Source organism: Buteo buteo, chromosome 7, assembly GCF_964188355.1.
Source record: "Buteo buteo chromosome 7, bButBut1.hap1.1, whole genome shotgun sequence".
NCBI classification, from domain to species: Eukaryota; Metazoa; Chordata; class Aves; order Accipitriformes; family Accipitridae; genus Buteo; species Buteo buteo.
This window is the reverse complement of record NC_134177.1, coordinates 40,140,166-40,166,821: the sequence shown is the minus strand read 5'-3', so window position 1 is coordinate 40,166,821 and position 26,656 is coordinate 40,140,166. Positions and strand designations below refer to the sequence as shown.

General features: G+C 46.1%; 1 protein-coding gene across 3 annotated transcripts in view; it reads left to right on the top strand.

Moving 5' to 3' along the window:
• The window catches only part of AP2B1 (adaptor related protein complex 2 subunit beta 1), an 82,414-nt gene that overhangs the window by 52,825 nt on the left and 2,933 nt on the right, over nt 1-26,656 (top strand). For 2 of the 3 annotated variants that reach the window (XM_075032551.1, XM_075032552.1), the window contains exons 15-21: nt 1,774-1,815; nt 3,730-3,876; nt 5,165-5,310; nt 7,833-7,962; nt 16,617-16,701; nt 17,431-17,517; nt 25,984-26,138. In XM_075032551.1, coding sequence (XP_074888652.1) covers nt 1,774-1,815; nt 3,730-3,876; nt 5,165-5,310; nt 7,833-7,962; nt 16,617-16,701; nt 17,431-17,517; nt 25,984-26,138 — 792 coding nt within the window. The remainder of the gene's footprint in view (nt 1-1,773; nt 1,816-3,729; nt 3,877-5,164; nt 5,311-7,832; nt 7,963-16,616; nt 16,702-17,430; nt 17,518-25,983; nt 26,139-26,656) is intronic. The other variant, XM_075032553.1, reaches the window with a different exon arrangement.

Sequence of the window (26,656 nt, the reverse complement as noted above, 5' to 3'; positions counted from 1 at the left end):
GAAGGGGGATCCAGAATAGCACAAGGATTTGTCAAATTTTACAGGTTTTTTGGAGGATAGTTATCATCTAGTAAGTCACTGTCTGCAACTTTGCTGCTGTTCTCAAGGCGTTTTATCCTTTTTATCTGTGCTTTGAGGGAGAGAAGTATGAAGCTTTATGGTATCTCTTGACCAGTGTAAAATGTATTTGCCATGAGATATCCCAGGTAACAGGCTAGCAGGGACCAGAACAAAGTTAAATTTCCAAGTCTTTTGTGCAGAGGTGAAAGGTTGGAGCCTTTTTGGCTCTAAGCACAGACACTCCTGGAAGCTTCTGCTTTAGCTATATGGTGCATTTTTTCAATATCGTGACACATCACCGTATATTTGAACAACATACCTAGAGCTGAACCATTTTGTCAAATGCTTTTTTTTTTTTTTTTTTTTAAAGCAAACAAACTCCCCAAACCCTAATCAAATGGAAGAGCAAAGCCATCTACGAGGCGAGCTGTGTTGTTCTGGTCTGCCAGTCCAGCCTTTCCTCCTACCTTGCCCTTGCACTTGCTTCATCCTCCATGCACGTTGTCAGGTCATGATCCTTGTCTGAATGTGACCAAAAAAAACCCCTGCACTAGGCAAAAAACTACCATGGTCTTCTGAACAAATGCCTAGGACACAGATAAGCCTGGAGATGTCTCTGTAGCAAATAACCGCTGCCGATCTGTGCTTGTTTCCTCATGGCTATCAGTCATCTGTCAAGTGCTTTATAAATATTCACAGAAGTGATGTTGTACTCACAAACAGCACTTGTAGCCAGCTTTGGAGTCTGTCCTGATCACTGAATTCTCTCAAGCTTGTAGAATGGCGTGGATGTTCAAAAAATGGGCTTTTTCACTGAGAAAGAGGTCTGGCTGCTTTGTAAAGGGAGTTCATGGTAGGACAGCTTCTAGGTGGGCTGCAGGATGGTTTGTTAGAAGGGTACCAGAGACGATTTAGTGTTTATGGAGGGTTGCGCAGGTGGTACACCGTGCCTATTTCAGTTACTTCAAACTGTAGCCATGTAGCTTGGCAGAGATGGTTACTGAAATATCCTAGTGCACCGTAGGTCTCTTTACCATTTCAGTGGCCCATTAACACATAAAGCTGGGGTTTTTTTTTCCTTTCTAAGGGAGAGGGGCATCTTCAAAGGGAAGGCAAAGCCCACCTATCTGAGCTGTTGTAATAGCCAGCATGTATCCTGTTCTCTTTCTTCCTTGTTGTTGAAAAGAGCCACATGTCAGAGGAACGTAGCCAAGATGCATTGTGTTTTCCTGTAGTTTGTAGCTGTTCCCTAGAAAACTAAAGCTTTCAGGAAGTGAGCTTCCTGTCAGTTTTATTTTTATTCCATTTCACAGTTACCCCACTGGGTTTTGTGGAGCTGCTCAGGACTGCTGGCAACCAGCGTGGTGGGTTGAAGGGAAAGCACTGATGCGTGAAACGTGAAGAATTGCGCAGAGTTTTTGGTGCAGATGACAGGTGCAAGAAGGGATGAGTTTTTGTTCTTATTAACCTGCAAAACACTCCTGTCCGCAGTACGTGCGTGGGGTAATTTCCAAATAGCTCTGCTCACACAATGGCAAAAAACCCCCTCTGTTCCCTGTGCTTTCCCATCATTGCATTTCTGTCTGTCCTGTATGCAGCAAGCGAGTGAGACGTGCTCGCAGCAGTGCAGTCAACTGAGCTCCACTCCAGCCATCTGACACTTGGCTTAAATGAACTCGGTCTTTCTCTCCTCTCTCTCCTTCTCTCTTTCAGCTTGGCAGTGACCTTGGCGGGGGCATTGGAGGAAGCCCGGCAGTAAGTGCCATTCCATTTTTTTCCCCAATTTAAAAAGCTGCTCAAAGCTCAGGGTTTTTAAACATACCCTCACCCATTATGTGCTGGAAGATGCTTTAAATCCCTGAAGATGTTTGAAAATGGACAAATGCAACTGAAACACACAGGTCCCCACCTATATTGCTTTGAGTCCAGCTGTCACCTGGGCTTTCCTAAGAGCAGCCAGGGCCAGAGCTGTTGACTCTATCTGCTTAGCTTTTCTTTCTCAGAGCTTTTAGTTTGAGCACCAGCGTTAACACTGGCAGAGTTGTGCAGTCCTTGTGCAACTGCTTTGGCAGCTGAAAGGCCAAGGATGCTTACCTCTCTACTCACAAAGCCTGTTCTGTTGTAACCCTAACCCAGTGTCACCACAGGCTTGTCTGAACTCAATGCTTTTCTCCTCCCAAACACCATGTAAGATTTTTCCTGGACATCAGGATCAGGTGCTCTGAGCTTTCCTACTACGTGTGGTCAGTGTTAAACTCTACCTGCCACCGGCCTCCTTCTCTGTGCCTGTGCTTTGTGAGTATCCTAGTGCCTAGAGCGCTTGCCAGGACATGGGAGACTTTCAGGCTGCTTCCAAAGCACCCTTGGTTTCAAATGCTTACCAGCTTCTTCCAGGAAAGCATGGGAAAAGGATGCAAGATGAATTGGAGATGCAGTGGGCAGGAGGGAGTGTGCCTCCAGCCCACAGCCAAAAGCAGTCTCCTCGAGAAAGCTCCAGTCCCTCTTCCCAGGACTGTGCAGCCAGTAATTCAGTGAGGAAAGCATACTCAGTTCTGGAGTGAGGGCTTTTCAGAGATCCTTGTTGTGGCTGCAGTAATTCTCTCTCCTTCTTTCCCTGTAAGTCTTGCATTCCTTTCTAACTTCAGCATGAGGCAGAGGAGAGCTGGTGGTGCAGTACACCTGTAGCCCCCAGGCAGTACACACCAGGACGCGGGAGATACTTAACTCTGTAGAGATCATACCTACAAAGCCAGGTCTCTGCCTTCCTGGGCCAGCATAAACCCACCAAGCAGTTCTATAAAACCACTGGTCCTCCCTATCCAAACGGTTGATTGAAATACCACATCTCAGGTGGGTTCCTGAACACAGAACAGTGGTGAGACTTCAGACTCAGACCTGTCATCAGTATTTCCTATTGCCTGCCTTAGTCATTCTGCCTTTTTCTGGGCTGCTGACTGGTGAATCCTATTCTCAAGCACGTCATTCTTCCTGCTCACAGTAAAGAAGAGAACCTGGGAGTCTAACTTGAGTGTGACTGTCCCACCTGGAGCTGGGCACCTAAAGGTTAATATTGCATTTTTGGTGCCTTCATTTAAGTCCTGAGAGGGAAGGATTGCCCTTCTTGCAGAAAGGTTGTCCTCTGGCAGACAGAGACAGCTAGTTCTGCTTCATATCATGAACCTTTTGGACCACAGTGCTGAGAATGCAGAGCTCTGGCTTTGGGTGGGAGTACACAATATGGTCATGACTCCCTTGCTGTCTCTGGATATGCAAAATCTTGCAGGTTCCTGAAGACTGTTGTAGTTGGGGGAAGATTTGAAGCATTTTTTCTTTTCCCTGGGTTTATGTAGGGTAGATCCACAAAGCATATTGTCTTTATGAGGAGGAGAGATGTAGAAGAATGATTCCTCTACAGTGGGAATAGATAACTGGAGCTATAAAAAAACAATGTGAAAGCTATTGCATGGTTGAGGTGACAGCCGAGCGTAGGGATTAGTTGCCAAGAGCTTTGGAATTCAAATGCATTATTTAACACTATTGATAATTCAGCGGGGAAGCTGCGAACAGCTTTAAAATATTTAGGATATTGCCCAAGTTCATGCTTTATTTAATAAGTAGTGTTCTTCATATGTGATGTTAATCAGTGCCTGTTCTTTCTAATTCCTCCAGGTGGGGCAGACCTACATTCCCTCCTCTGTGCCAGCCACCTTTGCCCCGTCACCCACCCCAGCGGTGGTGAGCAGTGGACTCAATGATCTCTTCGAGCTCTCATCTGGTATAGGCATGGCTCCTGGAGGATATGTGGCTCCGAAGTCTGTACGTAAGGAAAATGAACGTCCTCAGTATGTTGCCTTACCTTAGGCTACAGGAAGTCTGAGATTGCTCACTTGTCCCCTTTATTGTGGGTCTCTGGTGCGATCAGGGCACCTTAGTTCAACTCAGTCCCATTAGGGATGCCCTGGTTTTTTCCCAGGCAGAGTGACTGTATTGGAGACCATGTTAGTTGTTAGTTACAGACTTCTGTTTTTTTAGCAGTTCCCTCATTTTGCCTGTAACAATATTGCTCTAAAGAATGGCTTATATAAGATATGAGAATTTCAATTTTGTCAGAGCAGCTTTCCTGGAGACCTACTTCTCAGCAAGTTTCCCCAGGAAACTGAGGGCAGGATACAGTTTGCTACAACTTTCATAGAAGATTCGTTTATTTGAAGGAATCCAATATGATGGTGAAGATGAAATCACGTGATTGGGATGAGCATGCCGCAGTGTAATGCGGATAAATGCTCTGTTAGTGACAGAGATCACAGATGCACTGACTGAAGCGTGCTTCATGTGCAGGGTTTGTGAGATACAGAACGTGGTTCTGGTAACAGGCTGTGGAGCAGCCACAGGGTTAGCCTATCATGCCTGAAAGGGAATAAACAAAAATTAGCACTCTTATTAAATAGTCAATGGATGAATAAACTTAAGTCATCCTATGAAATCTAGGATCCCAAGGTACTGCAGAGCATACTCGAAGCTTTTGGTCCTTAGCTGCTTGCAAGTATTACACCATATGTAAGACCAAGTATGAAAGAACCCAGTAATTTTGAGCTAAGTAGTACTTCATTTTGCACCACTCAAATTTGCGTTTGGGTTTGGGTTTTTCCCCCAAAGATGATTCGGGGATCCAGAACCCAAACAGCTAATAGTATCAGCCCTGTGATTTTTATTTGGTTCAAACTTTAGTATTGTCCTACCTCTAGTAGCCCAACAAGTCCTTGGAGAAGCCTGTCCATCAGCAGACTTGGTAAGTCTCACATTAGTGTGATGGGCACAAGCTTTCACTGTTTCTTGTGCACACTAATGCTATAGTATCTTTGAATTATGTGAGTGCTGTGAACAAATATGGATTAGGAGCAGCAAGCTTATTTCTCATTGGTGAGCTTGATCCTTTCAACACCCCATGTTGTATATTCCCTGCAGTGTTTCTTTAGTGTCTGTGGGCTTAATGTGCCAATGTAGCTGGATTTCCGAACTCAGGACTTCTCTGCTGTTTGGAAAACTACTTGTTTGTTATCTTCAGGCCAGATCTCTCATGCTGAATGACATCTCTTGTGTTAAGGTTTGGTTGCCTGCAGTGAAGGCTAAAGGATTGGAGATCTCGGGCACGTTCAGTCACAGGCAGGGACACATCTACATGGAGATGAACTTTACCAATAAGGCTTTACAGCACATGACTGACTTTGCCATTCAGTTCAATAAGAACAGGTAAGAAAACAACACACTTTGTCTGCTATGTTAAAAAGATTGCATGCTCCTATGAAAGGAGTCTGTCTACACTGCTAGATATAGGGAGGGCTTTTATGTAGGTACATAATGCAGTCATGGAAACAGCTGGATGATGCAGCCTGAACTCTCCATCACACCACAGTTGTGTGAAAGGGCTGAAAATATAGACTGATAAATCTGTGAGGAAACAGGCAGCAAACGGTCCCGTCATTCTCCTAACTCTGAAATGGCATCTGCCCCATTTAATCTCTGCAGCGTTTTAAAGCAGCCTCATGAGTTGTTAGGCAGGTTAGTGGTTTTAGAGCCAGTAAGTGCCCCGAGGAAAGCAAGAGTGTAAACAGGCAAGCATTTGAGCTGCACAAATATCAATCCATAATGCCTCTACCTCCTGACTTAATTGCTGTGCTGCCCCTCAGACTGTCTGGAAGTATGGGTCTCATTAATAAAGCTATTTGTCAATGAAGAATTTGCAAGTTAAGAGTCAATGGCACATGTTTTCCCTGTAATTGGCAGCAGAACAATTTTGTCAGAAGTAGCAGCCACTTGAATGTTTAGAGCATACAGATTGTTCTCAGAAACCCATCTCAGCCAAAAGACATGACATGGCAGTACAGCCACGATGTCTTCCCACAAATAGCCTTCCCAGTTAGAGCTTATCATGCGGTTTGCTGTATGGTATCTTGAGCAAAGACCAAGCTAGTTCTTATCAAGACTGTAAAGAATATCTTGTGACTGAAATGTTCCCTGTATTTCTTAATATCCTTTCACTGGAAAAGGGTTTGCTATGCTAAAGATCCACTGAAACCATCTCTTTATATCACTGTTAGCCTTGCAAATTTGGGATTTCTTGGGACGAATAATATTTACTTACAAAAGACATTATGCTAAGTAAGTCTTAGTAAATGTTCTCTCTGGACTGCTATATTTTCTGGAGAGTTTTGCTAAGCTGCAATATGCAAATGTTTCATGCAAATTGGCCTGAAAAAAAAGCTGTTTTCCTTGTGATTTTTCCCCATACATCAAGCTGTGTTCTAGCCACACCTACATGGTACTTCTCAAGGATGTAAGAAGTTTAAGTACTGTACAGTAAAACAGCAGTTTCTTTTGCAGGGTATCAGCACACGCTCCCAATACAATCTACTACTATTTACTCTTCTACAAATACTGTTCTCCTGTCACTGCTTTCCACTGTGGCTGGTGCATTGGAAAGAGCTGCAGTGGGCTGGCTCTTTAGGTTTAAATATTAAGGTTTGTGACTGGGAAGTTTCTATTGCTTTTCCCCCTTTCCTGCTGCTACTAATCACATTCACTGCAGTCTTGGGATAAAGCTTTAAAAAAAAAAAAAAGAAAAGAAAGCTAGAGCTCTAGTGTGCTGTAATGTCACAGCCACTTAGTAGCAAAATGCAACTTTGTTTTCCCTCTGAGTCTTAGGGAAAACACTAGGGCTTATGTCCCCCAAGGTGAAATGGCTGCAGAAGGCAAATCATGTGGCAAGGCCCTTGCTGACAATATTTTTATTTCCGCTCCCTAGAGTGAAAACTGAGAACAAAGAATGGGGCATCTACTGGTTTCTGAAAGTGACATACGCAATACACATGCGGCTGACTCTGTGCAGAGACAGTATCAGGTTTTTAGTGCATAAAACAAAAATACACATCTATACATCTTTGGTCCTGTAAATGTTCTGTCACCTCTGAGCTAATGTGAATTCTGCTAAAGAGAAACGCAGTCACAAGTGGACACCAAAACTATCTTATGCATCTGCACTTCCATCTGCTTTCGAAAAGAAGCCGGTACATGGTACAGAAGTGTTATATTAAATGTTAGCTGCTTTTCCTCTTCTCCACTAAGTAGAGGTGCCTGTGGAATTAAATACCTCTTGGACTGAACGGGCAAGTAAACATTCGCTTTGCTATGGTTGTATATGTCTCCAGCTGAAGGAGTCTCAAACCAAGCGACAGAGCCAGACGCTGTCATTTTGGACCAGACAGCTGGCTGCGTTGATTCATTTGTTCTACAGTGCTCTGTTACAAACCACATACTCCTCCTTGGCTATCTATTTGTTCTGTTGGCTCCAGTTCCTTCTTCCATGCTCCCAATGATATAACAGCCATGCAGTGTGTGATATACTCTATTTGCAGTGCTATGCAGCTCTGTAAGAGAGAGCCAAGAGGCCTGAGTCTGAGTCCAAGTGCCACTCCTTGCTGGGCAGGCTGCTGCTCGGCACATAGGCCAGTGCTGCGTGGGTAATGGAAGAGTTCCCAGATGCTTGTCTCCTGGGCAGGATGGTGCATGTTGTCAGCAAGACCAACCTGATTGAGTTTCCTGTGCCTTGTCCTACTTTGAGTGTCTGCTGTTTTGAGCTGTGTTCCTCCCCTGTAGTAACAGCAGGGGCAGCTCAGGAGTAATGGGAAGATGAGCTAGCTTGTGCTTGGCAAAGGGGGAGTAGGTGTTGGGCAATGCAGTGCTGCTCTCATCGCCTCTGTTTTTCTCTTGTCTAGCTTTGGGGTCATCCCGAGCACCCCGCTGGCCATTCACACACCTCTGATGCCAAACCAAAGTATTGATGTCTCCCTGCCCCTCAACACTCTGGGACCAGTCATGAAAATGGAGCCTCTGAACAACCTCCAGGTAAGGATTGTCTCATTCAGAGCAGTGCGGGGATCAGCAGGTGCTTAGCTCAGTTTGTTTGGCCCAACACAATGTGGTAAGACTCTAGTAACAGAATATCATGTGTATAGGGTAACCAGGCAGACCTCATGGATTTGGGCCATGAGTCTGGCCGAAACTTCTTCCCATTCCCTTTTCTAGTGTCTCTTAGAAGGACTGAAGCAGAGACTTCTTGAATTTTGTGACTTTTCAAACACCTTAAACCCACTGCTTGCATCTGTGTAGATTAAGGTCTTTGCTCCAGTAACACTCTTCTGTAAACTGGGCATGAGGTTTGGTGGGGCTTATGAACTGAAGCTGTTCTGAACAGAGAAAGTGCATGCCTGTGGTGGAGCAGGCAGCGAGAGCTGTCAGCAAGAATTGAGGTAATTAAAGGGATTGCAGGAAAGATGGCAACTGCTGAGTGATTAATATTTCTCTAGTGCTCTTAACTTCCAGGGTGCTTTACAAAGGCATTGGCCCATCCCTGCCCCAGATAGTTTAATCCAAGGCAAATGAGATGTGTTCCAGGAAAAGCAGAGGAGAAATGACGTAAGCAGCTAATGTTTCATTAATGAGGCTGTTGGTGCACGTCAGGGACAGCATTCTCTAGAAGAGGCTTTTTATCAGATTGGGCTGCCAATCTGATAAAGGCACGACAGATCCAGGGAGATGTTCTCCTCTGGTTTGGACCACAGACTGTCTCTGTCACTCCTGGTGTGCCTCAGGGGCATTGGTCTTGAAGTACTCATCAGGCAGCCAGTTCTCCCTGGAAGGAGGCTCTTCCCCACTACTGCCATGTGCAGCCACTCTGTGGACCGGAGCTCAGAGAGTGACTTCTGGCTCTGCTCTGTGTAGCTGGGTCCTCCAGGATGATTTTCCTAGTATCCCAAAGATGTGGTTAACTTGCACCATAGCACGTCTCAGTCGCCTCAAGTCTCCAGGAGATGTAACTAGGTTGGGTTCCTGTAGCGTAGCAGCCCATAGAGGGGAATGTTTTGAAGCAGCTCATTCTCTTTTTAGATTAAGAGAATGCAATGGAAGTTACTATTTATTCTGCCTGAGCAACTGTTTTTTTTCCCTTCTTTTGACTTCCATTCTGGGGCTTATGACTTATTGATGAGTCTTTGGGCAAACAGCTCGAAATAGCTTCTCTGGCGCTCAAACGAGCAGTCCTACACTCCGGCTCTGAGCTCAGTCATGCGACGGGGGAGCGTGTGGACAGTGAATGAATTACATGTTCTTGTCTTCCACAGAGGGCCCTTCCAGCTTGTGGAAAAGCTGGATTCCCTCTGCGTCCAGTTCATGAGGATGAGGTTGCATCACTGCATTTGGGTCAGCTGTGGTAAAATCTACCTCCTGCTCTGAAGGAAACTTAGAAGTCTCTAGGAGGTGACGGTCCTGATCTGCCTCCATAACACCGGGGACTCTCTCAATGAGGCATTCTCAAGTTGCTGCTTCCTTTGATCAGGAAGGAAGTGAAGTATTTGGGTTATTGAATCTCTAAAGGAATCGGAACACAGTTTGTTTCTTGTAGCATCTTCTGCAAGAACAAAGCAAAGAGAAAACATGTGAGGAAACCTCCAGCTACCTTATATTGAGGCAGCAGAGCATTCATTAGTGCCAGACTTAGTTGCTAATTTGCTAGCTCTCTCATTGCCATAGAAGTTGGCTGCCCTTTTACAATTGGGGAAGCTGCCATATGGAGTAATAGTATATTTCTCTGCAAAGAGTTGAGTCATGATAGCAGATGCCAAGTTAAAAAGAGCACTCCCCTTACTTTTTTGACAGCAGTGGGTTTGATGGAGATCTGTCATTGCCCTGACAGCCAAGGCTCTGGTTTTGTTTTGTGAGTTCACGTAGAAATTATCTGTCTTGAAACATTCAGAAATCGTTTTGGTGACCTACTTAGGGAACAATTTATAGCATAATATAGGAGTAGAGAATACAAATGTTGCTGTATTCATTGAAGAACCAAAACACTCATCAAGTTGAATTTGCTTAATGCGGTTTTTCTGAGCTGGGGAACATTGAAGTAGATGCAGGGCTGGTTTGAACCCCTGAGGACCTTATGTTCAGCTCTTATTCTGGTGGGGTTTTTTTGTTTTAGTAACAAGAAAAGTAAGTCCTGAAGTAACCAAACTGATAGCTTTCAACTTTTTGTCATGTTAATTAGAAACTTCAAAGACTAGTCGTACATTCCTTAGGCAACTATTTCAGAAGTAATGAATTCAAGTCTTGTTCAGGTTATTTTTATTACCATTTCTAATCTTTCGCCCAATACAGCTGGTTTAATCTTAACATTTGTAATCACGCAAAGAAACTAAAATACTTGACAAGTTAACAAAAAAGCCATTTTTACAAGAAGATGAGGAAGACTGAAATATTTTCAGAGGCTCACTTAGGTAAAATATAACTGAAGAGTCTTCTGTTTGCCAGTCACCTTGCATCTTGTGATAATGAATACCAGGCTTCTCCCTCCCATCCCAAAGTAGTGATGATAATTTTCTTGACCTGTTGACTCAGATTCAACCCCCAGTCAAGCAGTGATTTATTCAAAGGATAAAACCAAAGTTAGATTTGACACAGCACTGTAGGCCTGAACAGAGTCCAATCCCTGCTCTCTGGTTCATCTTTTTTACTTCTTACAGATTAAAAAGCTGCTGTCAGATGCCTTTGGAGTGTGCCTATTGCTAAAGAAAATCTGACTTAGTTATTTGTGCGCTGCTAACTTCTGCTGGGAGACACTCTTGCCTTGTCAGCATTTCGGAGGCTACCTGGCACTCATGGGTGCTGTGGTCCCCTTGCCCAGAGCTGCCTCTGCAGAGCAGAGCACTCGTAAGTGACAACAAGCTCTTGCCAAAAGGTGTGCAAGAGGCTGCATTGAGCTTTGAGTATTTGATAGCCGTGTCTCATTTGCCAGCCAGGGAGATGGCTGTAGTAGTTGTATAGGCTTGCTTGGGTCCTGTAGTTGCCTTTTGGCAGCCCAAGGAGTGATACCCCTCTAATGACATGTAGGCTGTTAGGGTTGTACCTAGTGGAAGAGGTGGGGTGGGTGAGGTATCTTTGCCACCATGTGTGTGAGACCTTGGGCTCTCAAAGAGGAAAGTGAGTTCTGAAACAGGGGTTTGCATTGGTGAGGAATATTAACTCTTTCCAGATACTTCTTCAAGTCAAATTTGGAATAAGTGCCTGGGATGAGAACCTTTCTATGCTAAAGAGCACCACTGTTCCTAATAAATGGCCTTTCAAGGGCTGTGAAAGGCTGTGAAATCAGAATACCTGATTTGCTCATTTGGGTACATGAGAATTGCTCCCCTAACCCTGGAAATGGGTGAAGTGGAGCCAGCCTGCTGTGAGAGTTTCAGAGCTCAGGCCTGGCCTGTCATGGCACGAATATGATAATCTCTTCTGTGAGATGGTAACAACTTGCAGGAGACAATACAATTGAAAACAAGCTGCAGGGACTCCTGGAGCAGTAGCGAGTCTGCCTGAGCCTGGAGCATTGCCATTCTCTTGGGATCCACATTCAAAATTGACAATCAGTGTGTTGTGTTCCCCAGTGTTACCTGCTGTCAACTGCCAGGGCTGTTTGCAGCTACTGAGCATGCAACTGAAAGAAGCATAGCTTCAGTTTTCAAAAATGCCTGTAAAATGATCTGGCGAGTATTGAAAGGGGAGGATCTGCCAGCTGCATTTCTTCCTGAAAAGTGACACTTGGAAACACAGACCTCTCCCTTGCTGCTGAGCAGTGTGAGGTGCAGAACATTTTCATATCTTCCAATGAGTTTGGCAAAACATTTCTGTAAAGGCAGATGAAGGTGCAGCTTCTTCATTGAGAAAAGATCAGTCTTGCTAATGCACTAGATCATACTTACCCTTCTACGCTCAGTTCTGCTGTAACTCATCACCTGTGCTCCTCCACTCTTCGGTGTATCACTTGCAATGCAGAACCACTGGAGCTCTCATTCATCAGAAGTGTTAATGTATCTCAGGTCACAAATGCAGAGCTCTCGGTACTTGGAAACAGATTTCACGCATTCAACTCTCCATAAAAACAAGGTTGAGAATCAGCGTAAGCAGCAAGTCCAGCCAGCAGATGTTCTCCCTTTAGAGCCTGCTTGATAAATGGCACAATATCTGCCTGTGTGTGAGCTGCGTCAAAATAGCTGGACCAACCGCTGCAGAACAAGCTTGGGTAGCCAGATATGGAAGGTGCTTTCTTGGATTTGTTGCCTAGGTTATTTTTTCAACAGCCTCTACTAGAGAGGGTCTTATTCCAGCGAAGAACAGAACCCTCCTGGGAGCTCCCTGAATTAAGGACTCGGATCACAGCTTGGCATCTGCGGCCAGTTCCTATCTCAGCTGTGGAAAGCTGTTGGCTTGCCGATTAAGGGCAGGTCTGCCACATGGTACAGCTCATTTGATTAAAATGTACGTTTTGAACTCCAAGTACAGCCAGGCACACATGAGAGCGTAACCCTCCCAGTAACTCGCTGTTCCCCAACCGTTGACGTAAGCAGCGTGCCTGGAGATGACAGCCGCAGCCAGGGGCGCAGCACCCAGCCTTGCTGTCTGTGCACAGCTCCGCTGCCCGGGCTCGAGACTTGTGCCTGTAGGTAGAGTATCTGGCTGGCAGCGGCTGTCAAGCGCCTGTAGGATCCTGAGAACCCTACCTGTCAAACAAAATGAAGTGAAGTAGCTAGCACTCCCTGGGGGCATCCGACAGCCAGAGCAGCAGACTGTCACAGAATAAACCGTGACCTTGTGCTGGCAGAGGTAAAAAAGACTCTGCATAGGAGAGTTCTTCTCGCCTTAACAGTTTGGCTGTTACCAGGCTCTAAAGCAAAACCCAACTTGAAGTAAATCCTTAATTTAGTGTAGGTGCTAATGGGATTCCAAGTGGGTATGTTGTGTACTTGCTGCTGATGGAAAGCATCTGTGTTGCTTTCAGACTTGACTTTGAAAGTCAGTTCTTATGCTCAAGTCTGGGATTTAAAGCATCAGAAACCTACACTATTGAAGAAAATAACTGAGCATTGTTCTTATGAGGTACCTCTTCCCCAAAATACCATGTGTTGGCTATCAGAGGGTTGCACTGCAAGAAAGGACAACAGAAGGGTGCTCATGCTTCAAGGTGGGCAAATACTTTCCAGGGATTATTTCTACAGGTGCTGCTTCCCCTAATCAGATCATGAACAAGATGTAAGTGATTGGGAACCTTGTGCCAATTTTTAGTGGGTTCATACCGTTTCAGCAGTGAAGCATCACATGAAAATCTGGCACCTTTTGACTTTATCCCTTGGAAGCTTTGACTAAATTCACAAGGTAGCAATATTACTTTTTTTTTCTCCTTTCAAAAAGATTGCCGATGGAAAGCCCTTTTTTACTTAAAGTGCTTCTGTTTATTCTATTTAAAATGTCTGAAACTGAAGATCTAGTTTAAGATTTAGTAGTTCATGTCCAGGTGAGCAAGTTAAAGCTGCAGAGCCACAGGCAAAGTTAGTCTGGACTGGTGGATTTATTGAATGCAAGTGAAGGTTCCTTTCAAGCATTTCAAACCTGGAGAGACTTCTCAGCTACTGGTATCACTTTAGATGTCATTGATTGTCTCAGGCCAATGTTCCCACCTAAGGAGTGCTGGATTTTTTTGGCAAGTCACTGTTATTAGCTACTCAGTTTCTCATAGGCGCTGCTGTGGATCCGCTTTCTGCCTGCAGTTGCTTTTGTAGCCTGTCAGATGGCATTGGATGCTCCTGATGTGGCAGTGCAAAGGTTGAAGCGTGACTTTGGAAAGCTGTTATCAACTGGTAGGGCCTCTTAGCCTCTTCTTGGTGCTAGTTTCCCCATCCAGGTATCTGCAGGTACCTTTTCATGGACCAGATCTTGGGGACCACAGCACTAACAGTGCATACCTGGCTCTCTGGGGGAAGTATGTGGTGTTGCACAATGAAAGCTAGTCTTGAAAAGCTTACCAGACTTGTCCCAGTGCTATAGGTTTAAGGAGACTGTAGCATTTTCCTTTCCTGTTTCCAAAAATGATTTGTAACAGCTGGTTTCTGCATCATTACAGATACTTGCAGGGTGACACGTGATGTCATTACTGAACCCAATGATGCAGTTTGGGAGGAAGGCTGGCGTGTGGCTTGCTTTTCTTTGCTGGGAAGAAATTGCACTTCAGAGCATCTTAATTGGGTAGCTCTCCAGAGTATAGCCAAAGCAGCTTACTCAGTATGTTTCTGCAGAGTTGAGAAGCAGGTCAGCAGATACCTTTTTATAGCATTCTTATAACTGCAGGGACAGGGTTAGCATATTAATTTGGAGTGTGCCTCTAGAACTGTGACTGGAGAGAAGGCACTGCTTTCCAGCCCTTCTTGTAAGAAACTGTTGTTGTATGGCAACAACAATTAGCTACAAAAGCTAAGTAATCTCTGTTGTTCTAAGGCAAGGCAATTAATCATTAAATCAGAGTTGGAAAGATCTTAGGTCACACAGTGTAGTCTGTGCTATGCTTTGTTGTTTTGCTACAGTTCCTCTTATTGAGAGCATTGTCAAGCCTGATTTTAAATACTCCAAGCACAGAAGCTTCTGTCTTCCTCAAGAGAATCTTTTGCTGCTTAATAATTCTCACTATCAAATTTTCCCAGACGTTTAACCTAAATTTTCCCTCTTCTGGCTCATCTCCATAACTTATATCCAAGCATAGCGTCTGGAACGGCTACACTGCTGTCCCTTCCCCAGCTCTTCCCTCCCAGACTCAGAGGTGCATTTTTGGCTACTCACCCAGTCTGTTCAATCACTTTTGCAGAGGTGAATCAGCTAAGTCTATCCACCAAACTGCTTTTACCCCTCTGGCTTTGGTGCCTTTAGCTCAAACACTGGACATTCCAACTGTGATGCCAGTGATGCCAGCAATCAAAGCAGGTAACAGCTCCCTATTACAGAGGATGACTTCCTTTTTTTTTTTTTTTTTTTTTTTTCCCTAGGTTGCACCATCATTTACATGGTTTTACTGGGCTTTAAACTAATCCCTTCTTAAGCTGGTTTGCACTGTGGGAATTAAATATAAGCTGCTACCTTTAGTGATGGCTGAAAGTAGAAACCCCACAGACTGTCACATCTACCTTTCTGCTGTTCTTTGCACTTCTGGGACCTTCCCAATTGCTAGAAGAGTTTGTTCAGGAGCTTGATCTCCTACCACTTGTCCTCTGGCTTGCATGCATGTCTAATCAACTGACTTGCATTTGAATTCTCTGGTTTATTCCCCTCCCTTGTCTATCTGCAGCTGTTTTTACTGACATTTGGGGATGTCTTTCTAAACCTGCCACTATGGGACAATAGATTTTCTCAGCAGGACACTAATATATGTAATTATTAATGTGAATGGAGTTTGTCTTGGCATAAGTCTTTGTAGCAGCAAATTTATTTCTTTGGCTCAGCATTTAGCATGGTCTGGTTTGTGTTTCAGCTGGGTGACAAATCAGAGAATTCCTTCTGGGATTTTTCAAAGTAGTAGCTCAGGCGGCTCCTGAAATTCAGGGCTCCCCACAACCTCAATTCTAGGTCTCTCTTACAGGCTGTTTCCTTCGTTGCAAGCAATGGCAGGTGTCTGCTGAACTGTACTCCCATGACAGGCTATTGCTGTGCGGGATGATGTGAGGAGAGCGTGAGAGGCATAGAAATAAAGCCCACAGCTACCTTTTTCTGTGCTATATTATGACAGTGCACTTTCTCAGACCTCCCGTTTGCTCCTGCTGTACCGTTAGCTCTCAGCCTGGGGAAAACTGAAAGTGAGGTTGCTCTGTGTTAGCAGAGATTAGTCGGTAATGTGGCAAGCATGTGTGATAAAAGGCAATCCAGTGCATCTCCCTGGCTGGTGGAGTTTAATGACACTGAGAATTAAGCCTTTTGTCAAGTGATCTTTTTTTGCCTGCCTTGATTGCTCTGTAGCAGGGCTTTCTTCCAGGAATCAACATGCTGCATGTGTTTGCTATATAGCTTTCACTAAGGTAAAGGCAGGAGACTTGGGAGATGCTGCAAGAAAGGTGCAGGCCATAGATGTACTTCAGGCTTTTTAGAAAGTGTCCAGGGCTGAGATAGGACTAATCAAGGAGGTGAAAAATAAAGAAATGGGGATGAAGATAAAGAATATGCAGGGATTTGAAGCTGGAGAATTACAAGAGTGAGATAGCAAAAAGGGGTGATGAAGAAGCTCTTGTGCAATATGACAGACGTGATAGTAGCTGTGTGCAGCCAAGAGGTATGAATGCACCTCGGCGGTGGAAGAAGTGAGTGAAGGGAGAGGCTGAACAAGAGCAGAAAAGAGCAAGGATGCTGGCTGTGACCCCATCAGTGCAATTGGCTCTGAAGCAGTGTGGTGAAATGCTCACAGGTGAAGATTGAGCAGCTTTTAGTGAAAAAGGAGTGAGCACGGAGGGGCAGGACCGATCCTTGTCTGAAAATACCTGGAAGCTCAGTAACATCTCTCCAGGTAGTCTCATGTTCAGAGCTGGCTTCTGCTCGGAGAGATAGTCCAGGGTGCGCAGGCAGGCGATGAGGCTGTGCAAAATCTTGGGTTCCCTTTGGACTTCCAGCTGATAGAGATGCTTTAACCCCCTTTGTTTCTTCTATAACAGGTGGCTGTGAAAAACAACATTGATGTCTTTTACTTCAGCTGCTTAATTCCTCTCAATGTGCTTTTCGTAGAGGATGGCAAAATGGGTGAGTGCTTTTAGGTCTGTGGTCAGCCTCCTTCAGCCAGACTGCTTGCAGCGCCCAGCTGGGTGCAGTTGTCCCATGGCTGAGATTCACCATGTGCTTGGCCATGACCTTCATGCCAGTGCATCTCAGCAGCCTGAATTGATGTGGTTTGATAGCCTGTCTCTGTTGTCCTGCAACTCCAATAGTTACCAAAACCCAAGTCCTCTGCTCTGATTCTCTCTGCAAGACAAGGGGTGGATCTGTTTTCTTTGAGGCTGATTTTTGGGGTGTTTGTTTTGGCTTTTTTTTTTTTTTGAGGGTTTGACTTACTCAAATGGGTCTAGGATTTGCCCCATACCACTTTCACTGTAATTCGTGTATTCCTGGTCACCTTTATTAAACTGTTGTTGGAATTGGCTGGGAAGTTGCCTGAAAAGCAGCTTTTACTAACATAATCCTAAATGTGTGGATCTCCCTCCTTCTTGTCAAATCCCGCCAGTTCTTGGTTTGTAAACAGCGCATATGGTAAAGACTGTCTCTGGTTTGGGGGTTCCAAAAACCATCAAAGCTTTGCTGCTTTTACAATGAGACTGAGGTTGTTATAGGAGCAAATCCTGGATCTGTCCACGGCAGGGCAAAATGTGACTAAATGCTCTTTTGTGTGCCTACCTTGTAACATTCTGCGGTGAATTAATTAATGCTACGGTCCTATGAGGATCCAGGAGTGCTGATCATGTTTCTTGTTTCTAGAGCGCCAGGTCTTCCTTGCAACATGGAAGGATATTCCAAACGAAAATGAGCTTCAGTTCCAGATTAAAGACTGTCACCTGAATGCCGGTGAGTAGCTTAATTCTACCATGCTGAGAGCACTTTTGATGTACAGTCACTAGACATCACCTTATGAACAGCATTGTCTATGGCTAATGGATAGATGGTTATTGCACTTATAAACAGAACAGCCTTGGATCCTAGGGCTTGTTTCAGTCAAAAACTTTAGCTGGGTCCCCATAAAAGCACATTTAAAATCCCAGATCTTAACTTTACTTGTTTCTTCCTTTCATTCTGGATCTTGTATTCTTGTTTTATCTTTCACACTTTGCTTCTCTGCAAAACTGCTCTTTTTAAATAGAGCTGAATATGGTGTTGGGGCTGTTCAGCAACCTTGTCCTGCTACTGTGTGTTTCAGGCAAAGTGTTCCAGCCCTGACTAACCTACTGCATAATCCTGGGCCAGTCACTTCACCTTTCAGCATCTGCTTTCTTCTTTCTGTTGTGAAAGAGTAACCCTACATACACTATAAAATGTTTTGACATCTGTGGAGGACAGGCCATGTGAGAAAGAGTTTTGGTCTGCTGCTGTTAGCTGATATATTGATGTATTTTGATCATAGTCTGTCCCATTCAGCTCTGTGTTTATCTGTCTAGTTGCCTCTCTGAGTATCCTGCTTGTACGTATGACCTTACTACTGCTGAAGGATGAGGGAGTGTAAAAAAAAGTGGAATGGGGCCAGCATAGCAGCTTTGCTCCTGTTCAAGAGGTTCTGGGCAGGAGCCAAGTGATTCTACCAAAAGCTGCTATGCTTCACAAAGGAAAAAAGTGTCCCTATTGATTACAAACTCCGTAACCTTTTTATTCTCTCATGTCTGCTATTACACAATGAACACTCTCTTGCTTCAATTGCAGACAGAAACCATGGGTCTCTTTGTACTCATAATTATTACTGTTTTGGAATGTAAAAGATGGAGCACGCAAGAGGGGAAAAAATAGCAGCTGTTGGACCTTATGACTTGATTTCACTGTGGGGTTTCAAGTGAGAACAACCTCTGTGCCTCCCCCAGTCCTCCCTCTGCTCCTGACCGAGCTTGGCATAGCCTCTCCCCCTGCACTGCAGTCCTGCTGCCGGTAATGCCTTCTGCCTTTGCCATGCCCTAACGGCACTGTCCAGAGCTCTCTGCATCTCCAATCAGAAACATTGGTAACTTCTCATGTTTGGCAGTGGGGTATTGCAGTGCTGGTTAGCGGGGTGTCATTGGGGACGAAGCGGGGGTCTGGGAAGATGAGCACTGGTGATCCTGCAGCCTCGCCTGTGTTCCCTTCTCCCTCTGGAAGAAAATGTTAGAAAATGTGGAGTGACAGGCAATGCTCCCCATTCAAGGAAGGTTTTGCCAGCTCAAGACCAGATTGCTTGCTCAGGCCTGCCTGAACTGGTGATACTCAGTGGAGAACATGTTACTAGCTCGCAGGGAGAGCATAGGAATGCCAGGCAGTTTCTCTGCAGTGGTATCTGCAGCCATTCCCAGGACTCAGGCGGGAAGAGGCTTCTCTTGGTGCTTTAGCCAGAGCCCTGGACGCAGTGCCTCTCCCAAGCACAATCCGTCACTCAGGATGCTCGGGGGTGTGCAGGATCTGCCAGCCTCTTTGGCTTATGTGCGGTAGAAAGTGGGTCACGTCTCATAAACAGATTTCAAACACTTCCATCCGCTGAAGCTTCTGGTTTTGTATTTCCACTGCTGACACCTCCTCCCTCTTGCGACTATACTGGCCGTTTCCTTCCTTGACCACCTGGGCTTCGGCACGGAGCAGGCCAATAGCTTGCAGGAGGGAAAACTAGGGAAATCTTGTGTGCTTGTCTTAGTCCCTTGTATTTTAACTACCAATGCAACCCTGACTCAGTCTGCTGCTCAACTTGATTTCATCTAAGCAGTAACCTCCTCTAGTACAGGCCATCATAACAGCATCAAGCCTTGCCTGTCCAAGGATCAGCCAGATCCCATACCCTGTCGAGGGCTGGGCTTCCAGCATCCTCAGGGATGAAGACTTCTCACAGCATGGCAGGTGGCTGGTGGTGCACACCAGGGCAGAGGTGAAATAAGCTGGATGAGCTCTGATGACAGTTGAATCCATCTTGCTACTAGTTTATACCAGAGCAAGGGTGCGTGTCTGGCCATGTGCTGCAATAGGGCGATAGTCTTTCAAGGTTCACAATCTTGATCATTTAAATCCAGTGAAAACAGCCTTATTTTAAGACACCTCCTTTCTTCCAAGAATAGCAGCTCTGGGTATAAAATCTTTAGGAACTTGATCCTTGTGGAGGAGAGACTGGTTCATGTTCAAAAGACTCTCTGGTAGGAGATGCTGAACCAGAATAAAGCTCTCGACTTGGGCTGTCGGCAATTCTATTGTTCACTGATGAAATACTGCCGCGTGCAGCTCTCATATCGCTGCATAAAATAAGGTACACAACGGCTGCCATGGCGGAGCTGCGCAGAACAAAGTCTGCAGATTTCTACGGCTCCTTACTAAAACTTAGGAGGTGCTGGGTTTTTGCAACCCTTCGACACAGACGAAAAGCTTCTAAGCGCCACTGGCTCCGCAGAGGTGTGCAGCCACCGTGTGAATCGTTATGCCTCCTCTCGCATCTGCTCGGATAAGTAATTCATGCCTAGTGTGAGCCCACCCACTGGGTGGCGAGTTGCTGTTGAGGCTCAGGGATGCACTGCACCATTCATGTTTTGGTCTAACCGATTCCGGCCCAGTGACGCGAATTTAGCTGTGAGCTAAAAATACCGCTGCTCCCAGCTGATGTGCCCTAATCGCAGCGCTACCAGCCACTTAAATAGAGCCGCACGGCTGCAGCAGGCGTCGGACAGATGGAGCAGAGTGTGCCGAACAGCGTGCGGCTGCTGCTGGGCAGAGAGCTGATCAGACCTGTGGTCCCTGCACCCTCGGTGCCTGGCTTTTCTTCTCCTAGCTGCAAAGAGCCTTCGCTTTCCTAAGTGCTCAGATCCGTGCTGTTTCTGCACTGCGTGAGAAGTGGGGCTGAAGTTATGTGCAGATATGCAGGAGGCCCTACTGAGCAGCTAAACAGGGGATGCTGGTTTTCTTCGATGGAGAAACTGAAATTTGAATTTCTTTTTCTTTAAACCAAAGCGAAATGAGCTTGGAACAGGGGGTTTTAGGGGGCTGGGATTTTACCTGTCAAGAAAGCAGTTTGTGCATTTCTTGCACATCCAGGGCTGGCTGGCTGTCACAGCACCTCCTGTGTAAACTGCAGGCTTTTCCCCAGATAATTTGTTTTGTTCCTTCAAACAAAAGGGAGATAAACAGTCCATCAGTGGAGATACTTCTGAGTGAGTCTGTGCTCCCAGGCCTTTGTAGGTAAAAGGACCATCCTGTGCCCATGATGCAAGCCAAATAGGATTGACTTGAGCTTTGATGGTTTGCGACGGGGATGGCAGAACAAGCTCCTATCCCTGGCAGCTCACCCCATAACAGGGCACAGAACAACCAGAAAATCTTGGCTGCTGTGGGTAGCCCATGGCACCACAAGCTGAAACCTAGGATAAGGTGCCAGGCTGTGGGCTGAGGAGCAGGTACCCTTAAATGGTCAGAACTTGCCACTCTGATCCTTGTCTCCAGCATCTTTGTTTCAAAAAAACCCCATCCCCAAACCCAAGTCCTGGACACTTGAAGATATTCCCATGATTCCCAGTGACTCAGTGAGAGATGAGTGCTTAATTCTGGATGAGGGATTTGGGGCTCAGGTTCCCAGCGGTGAGAGCTGGCACTGCCCTGAGGCTGTTCTTTAGGGCTGGAACCATATGGCTATGAAGGAGCAGGTCTCTCTGGACTTGTATCATGGGGCCAAGGTGTACTTAGGATGCACTGCACATGATGAATTCATTAGAGCTGTATCATGCATCTATCTGCCTCTTAGGAAGAGGTTATGATAGTTCCATGGAGAAAACCTTATTCAGAAATGCAACTTGTAATGAAAACACGAAGTCCTTGTTATACTCCAGCATTCTCATCTCTTATGAATCCAGTGCTAAATTAATTGATTTTTGAGTTTTTTAATGAAAATATAAGAATCTAGTGCATGAAAATAAATTCCTAGACTGTTATAGCTCAAATAATCAGGGTACTGTTGGTACAACTATACCAACTGAGGTTTCCCCTGCAACTGAGCATGTGCTAAAGCTCAGTTTGCCTTGTTTACGCAGGTTTTTCAACATCCTAAGTTTGATTAGATTTTAAAGGACCACTACATTAAGCTAAGATATGCAAATCAGATTAGCTAAATGTTTTTCCTTTTTAAAATTCTGCTTACCCAAACCCACAGAGTGAAAGAGGACAAGCTGACTTGCACATGGAGATTGAATGCCATTAAGCAGGAGGCAATTAGTTGCTGTGCTGTTCAGCAGTTCTAGGAACTTTGGTTTTGCTTGCTTATTACTGGTCCCCAATTTGCTGTGAAACAACAACTTTGGTATTCGGAGTTAAATATGGCTTTATTGATATGCAGTGGTCACTTTGTTTCTCTCTGCCCACCCCACCCCACCCTGAGTAATTTGCTAATGCTAGAACAAAGAGAAATTGGATTTTCTTGCTCTAACAACCTTGGGGACAATCATACGCAAGCTTCCTGGGGGGGGGTGGTTCTGTACGTGCGGTATGGGTTTTTTCTGTATGTGCAAATCTAGTAACCTGATCGTTTAATAAATTATAGAATCCATGCATATTACATGTCTTGGAAATGAATGTACTGTCATAATATTGACCAGAGTGCCTCCCCACTGGATCAGAGTATGCAGATGCATTTCGTATTTGAATGCAGTTCTTGGCTGGATGCTCAGAACCATTCAGGTGTTGCTAGAAATGGCATGGGGATGTTTTCAGCTACCACGGCATAAAATATAGTCATTAAATTTTACTTCCTGAGATCCAGTGCTTGTTGCAAAACGCCACGAAGGTCCAAGTTCAGAAAAGGTATATTGTCGATGTTGATTCTGAGTTGTGTGTGTCCTCTGTGAAAACTCCTGTTATTGCCAATTGGTCATCTTGGCTGTTTGAGTTCAGAAGTGAAGTTCTTATGCTGTATGGGTAGAAGATTTAAGCATGTCCTTCGCTTTGTCCAGAAGGAAAGTGCCATTGAAAAGAATTGGATTACTTCAGTGCAAGGGAAGAGACCTTGTGCGGTTGTTCTTTCCTGTGTGGCTGTGTTTCTATGTGTGCTATTTAGTTGTTGGACTGAGGTAGGGTAAAGAATTCTGTTTAAAAAGCAAAAGAAAAGGAAAAAAACAAAAACCAACTAAACCACCAAAACAAAAAAAAACAAAACCACACCAAAAAAAACCCCAACCCTGAAAGATGGACTGATGTCAGAGTCTTTCCTGGCCTTGGTGATGGGGGAATCTTTCTGTATCCTTATACTGTGCTTCAAGAGGGTTTTGAGAATAATCATTGAGCCAAAAGAAAAAGCCCTGCGGAAAGTTGCTTAGCAAGGTCAGATGTAGACTGTGCTGTCTTGCAGAAGGACTCGTGTGGCTCTGGTTTGCAGAGTCACCAGACTCCACGTGTGCAGGGAGACGTGTGCCCAGGCAGTGCGGCTCAGCCCTCCTCCTGCCTGCGCTGGGCACTAACCAGGGCTTCGGTGGGCGCTGCGCCCTCGCTCGGAAACCAGCAGCCCTGTTCAGAACTGGCCTCAGCTCTCTGCTCCCAGCAAATATCTGCCTTTTTTAATTTTTTTTTTATTTTGAAAGGCTGTGCTGTCACATGGCATTAGCGGTCCTGTCTTCAGCCAGGCACAGCCTGGCACTGTTGCTTAGCAACTCTGCCCGATCTCCAAAATCCAAAATCCTGACACTCGGGAACACAGGAGGGATGGGAGCTGCTACCTGGGGGGAGAGGGGGTAGGCTCTCGCCAGTCCCCAAACCAGTGCCGAGAGAGGGGGCAGGAGGAGTCAGACAAGCCAAGCATCAGCACTCCAGCCTGCTCACAGTTGCTCTGGGTGTCTGGCTGAAAGAGGGTATGTTTTGGTAGGGTTTCTTGTATTCTTCAGAGGGTAACTGAGGTCAGACAGGGAGGCAGAAAACAGGCTTTCTTAGGAGTTGCCCTGCCTCAGTTTCCCTCCCTGTACCCCTCTACAAGCACACCCCTGCTCAGAAATCTTCCCCCAGCAGAGGCAGTGGCTGTTTAAATTGGAAGAGGTGCCATGGCACGGTTGAAGGCTTTGGTGTAAGAGCAGCTGCTCTGCGGCCCCGTCTCGCCCCTGTGCCCCAAAAGCACAGCTCCCCAGGCAGCAGGAGCGCTCCCCTCCTCTGCCGTCACACCGTGTGATGGGAAAGCAGCCCCACAGCTGCCAAAATTACAGCTTCCCGCTTGCAGCCTTGCTTCTGACCCTGCACCCAGGCTCCCTGGGGAATGCCTTTGCTCTGACAGCATACCCCAGCGGAGGGGGAGACTGCTGCCGGCAGATATAGAGATTGCTGGAGAAAGTCTCGAACCCTTGCCAGCAGTTCCACTTCCAGGATACGAGTCCAGAGGGGCTTCAGACCGGTGAGATTTAACCACAGCCTGTTAAAATTGGGCAAACAAAATCACATTTAATACCAATATCCCTTGCAAACAAGGACGCGCTCTCCGAGCCAGCGCTTGCGTTAAACACCATGCCTTCGCAAAGCCCCAGGGGCTGCTCTCACCAGCTGGGAGGGCATGAGGAAATGGGATTTTGGGCTTCGTCCCTAGTGGGTGATGTCCTTCCAGCGCGGGTCTCTCCCAGCCACGCTCCCTGCAAGGAGGGGACTGCTCTGCCTCGCCCGTTTCCCTAATCTGGATGAGTTTATTGTATAGAGGAGGAGTAGAGGTGGGAGGAGGAGACAGAGGGAATGAGGGTTTTTAAGCAAAGGATCTCATTAGTTACTTATATCTGCCGGTTTCCATAGTAACTGGGGAAGAGAGGAAACCTAAATCTGAGTGTGTCTGGGTAGCTGGATGCCTGAACCCTCCTCAACCTGCATGGAGCTGCTTTGAAGCCTGGGGAGCAAAAGGGTTTAGCCCAGCCATGGTTGGAGGGTCCAGGCTGCCCATGGAGCTGCTCTGCAGCTCTGGTTATCAGCACTGCCTTTGCGAGAGGCAGCGGGTCCAAGTCTCTGCATCAGTGTATGGATTTTTGGGGCCTTTTGCTTTCCTGCTTCTACCGCTCCCTGGTGTGTGAACTGACTCTGCTGTCCCCTCTCTGATCCCTCCATGCACAACTTGTGTCCATTCTCAAATCCAGCACTGATGCCAGCGGATCTCGGTGTTTCAGGGATGGATTAGAGCTGCACGGTCGCTTTGTGCTGCTTCTATGCTGCTGTCCTGCTCCTTGCGCTCCTTGAAATGGATCCCACATTTCCAGTCTCTTGGCTTTCAGTGCAAATTGGGTTAAGGCTACTTCTCTCCTTTGCTTTCTGTTGAAAGTGCCTAACCTGCTGATAATGGTCCAGCATAGACAGGGTGTTCCACCCAGAGCTCTCCAGCAGAGAGCTTGAACAAGTTAAATTTCTCCTGTTGGGCACCAGGAATGGTAATTTGCCAGTGATGCTTATCAAGTGTGGAGTCCTCCTCCCTGAGCCTTCCACCCAAAGTGCAAATATGCCCCTTTTACTGGCATCAAAAGACTGAGGCTTGCTCTGCTCTGTGCTGTGCTGAGAACCCCCTTGGCATCTAGAAGCCGCTGGTTTGGGTCTTTGTGTTCTGCATGTTTGCCTCTGTTCTTGTTTCTTTGAAAGGTCCCTTAGAAGTAACGTGTGTCATGGTTACATCCATACAGGTCTCCAGGTGAAATCACACATCTTCTGCAAGTGCTGAGGTTATACAGTGTATTAAAACTGTATCGCAGCCCTATGATGTCTAGAGACAGGTGTCTGTGGGTTTTTATCCTTTCAAGCAATTGCTTTTAAAAAAAAAAAAAAAAAAAAAGGAAAGGATTTTTACTATCTTGTAGAACATTAGTTTGGCCAGGGGTGTCTGTGCATGAGAGGGGGGGAAGCAGGAGGGAGCCGTCGTGGTCGGGACAGGACCTCAGAAGCAGGTACCCAAGCAAGCCTCAGGCAGTGATCTTTGTTCTTCTCTACCTTTGTCTTCTGACTTTTGGCTGCCTCCAGGTTAGCCTGCCTGGGGCTTGTTGGGGTTTATAGATAAAGCAGAGTCCTTCTACTCTCTGAACTGTAGACTCTTGCCCTGATAAAGGCAGCAAGTCCTGAGTGACCCAGAGCAGTAAGCAGTAAGGGAAGGCCTTGCAAGGTGGGCAAATACTTCACAAGGGATCACAGCCTGAAAGGAATGAGGTTGGTCCCTGGAAGCAAGTTGGAATTATTTCTCCTTGTGTCATGTCTGCTTCTGTCCCCAGGGAAAACTCTAGGACTGAAGTCAGCGTTTCCTTGTCTGCTTGCATCCTGGGAACGCTCCTCTGGGCTCTCCTGTTTTCTCAGATGATGAATCTGAATTAACAGATGTGTTTTTCTTTCTTCTCTCCGAAGACACCGTCTCCAGCAAACTGCAGAACAACAATGTCTACACCATTGCCAAGAGGAACGTGGAGGGCCAGGACATGCTCTACCAGTCTCTGAAACTCACCAATGGCATCTGGATCTTGGCCGAGCTTCGCATTCAGCCAGGGAACCCGAACTACACGGTGAGGTGTCGGACTGCGGAGGGCACGTGGTGCAGGCTGGGATCCTTCTAACTTGCCTCGCATGCAGAGCGATTTCTCCCTGCTTTGCCTAACGTGCTTGTTTTGGGGGAGATCCTGTTAATTTGACTGAGGGGTTAGGAAGGCCCACTGAACTGGAAAGAAGCGAGAAACAGCAGAATTGCACTGCTCTGTTACCAGTGAGCTGGGATAGTGCCCACTCAGCAATGAGCAGTAACTTGCCAAGGTTACCCAGAGATAAAGCCAAGAGACATTAGCGAGAAAGCATTGCCAGGATGCCCTTCCCCCTCTCATAAACAAGGAGAAATTTATGCCCCGCTGCGTTCCTGCAGCGGAGACCGGCTGTCTGGATGTCAGAGGCTCTTTGGCCTTGTGCTGGCATCAGCCTATGGCTGGTGAGAAGGTGCTGTCTGTCCTGCGTTCTGCACCTGTATAGCTATTCCCTTTGCTCCCCTGCTGAGGACCTGTGTGTCTGAGCATCCCGGTATTAGAGGATTTAT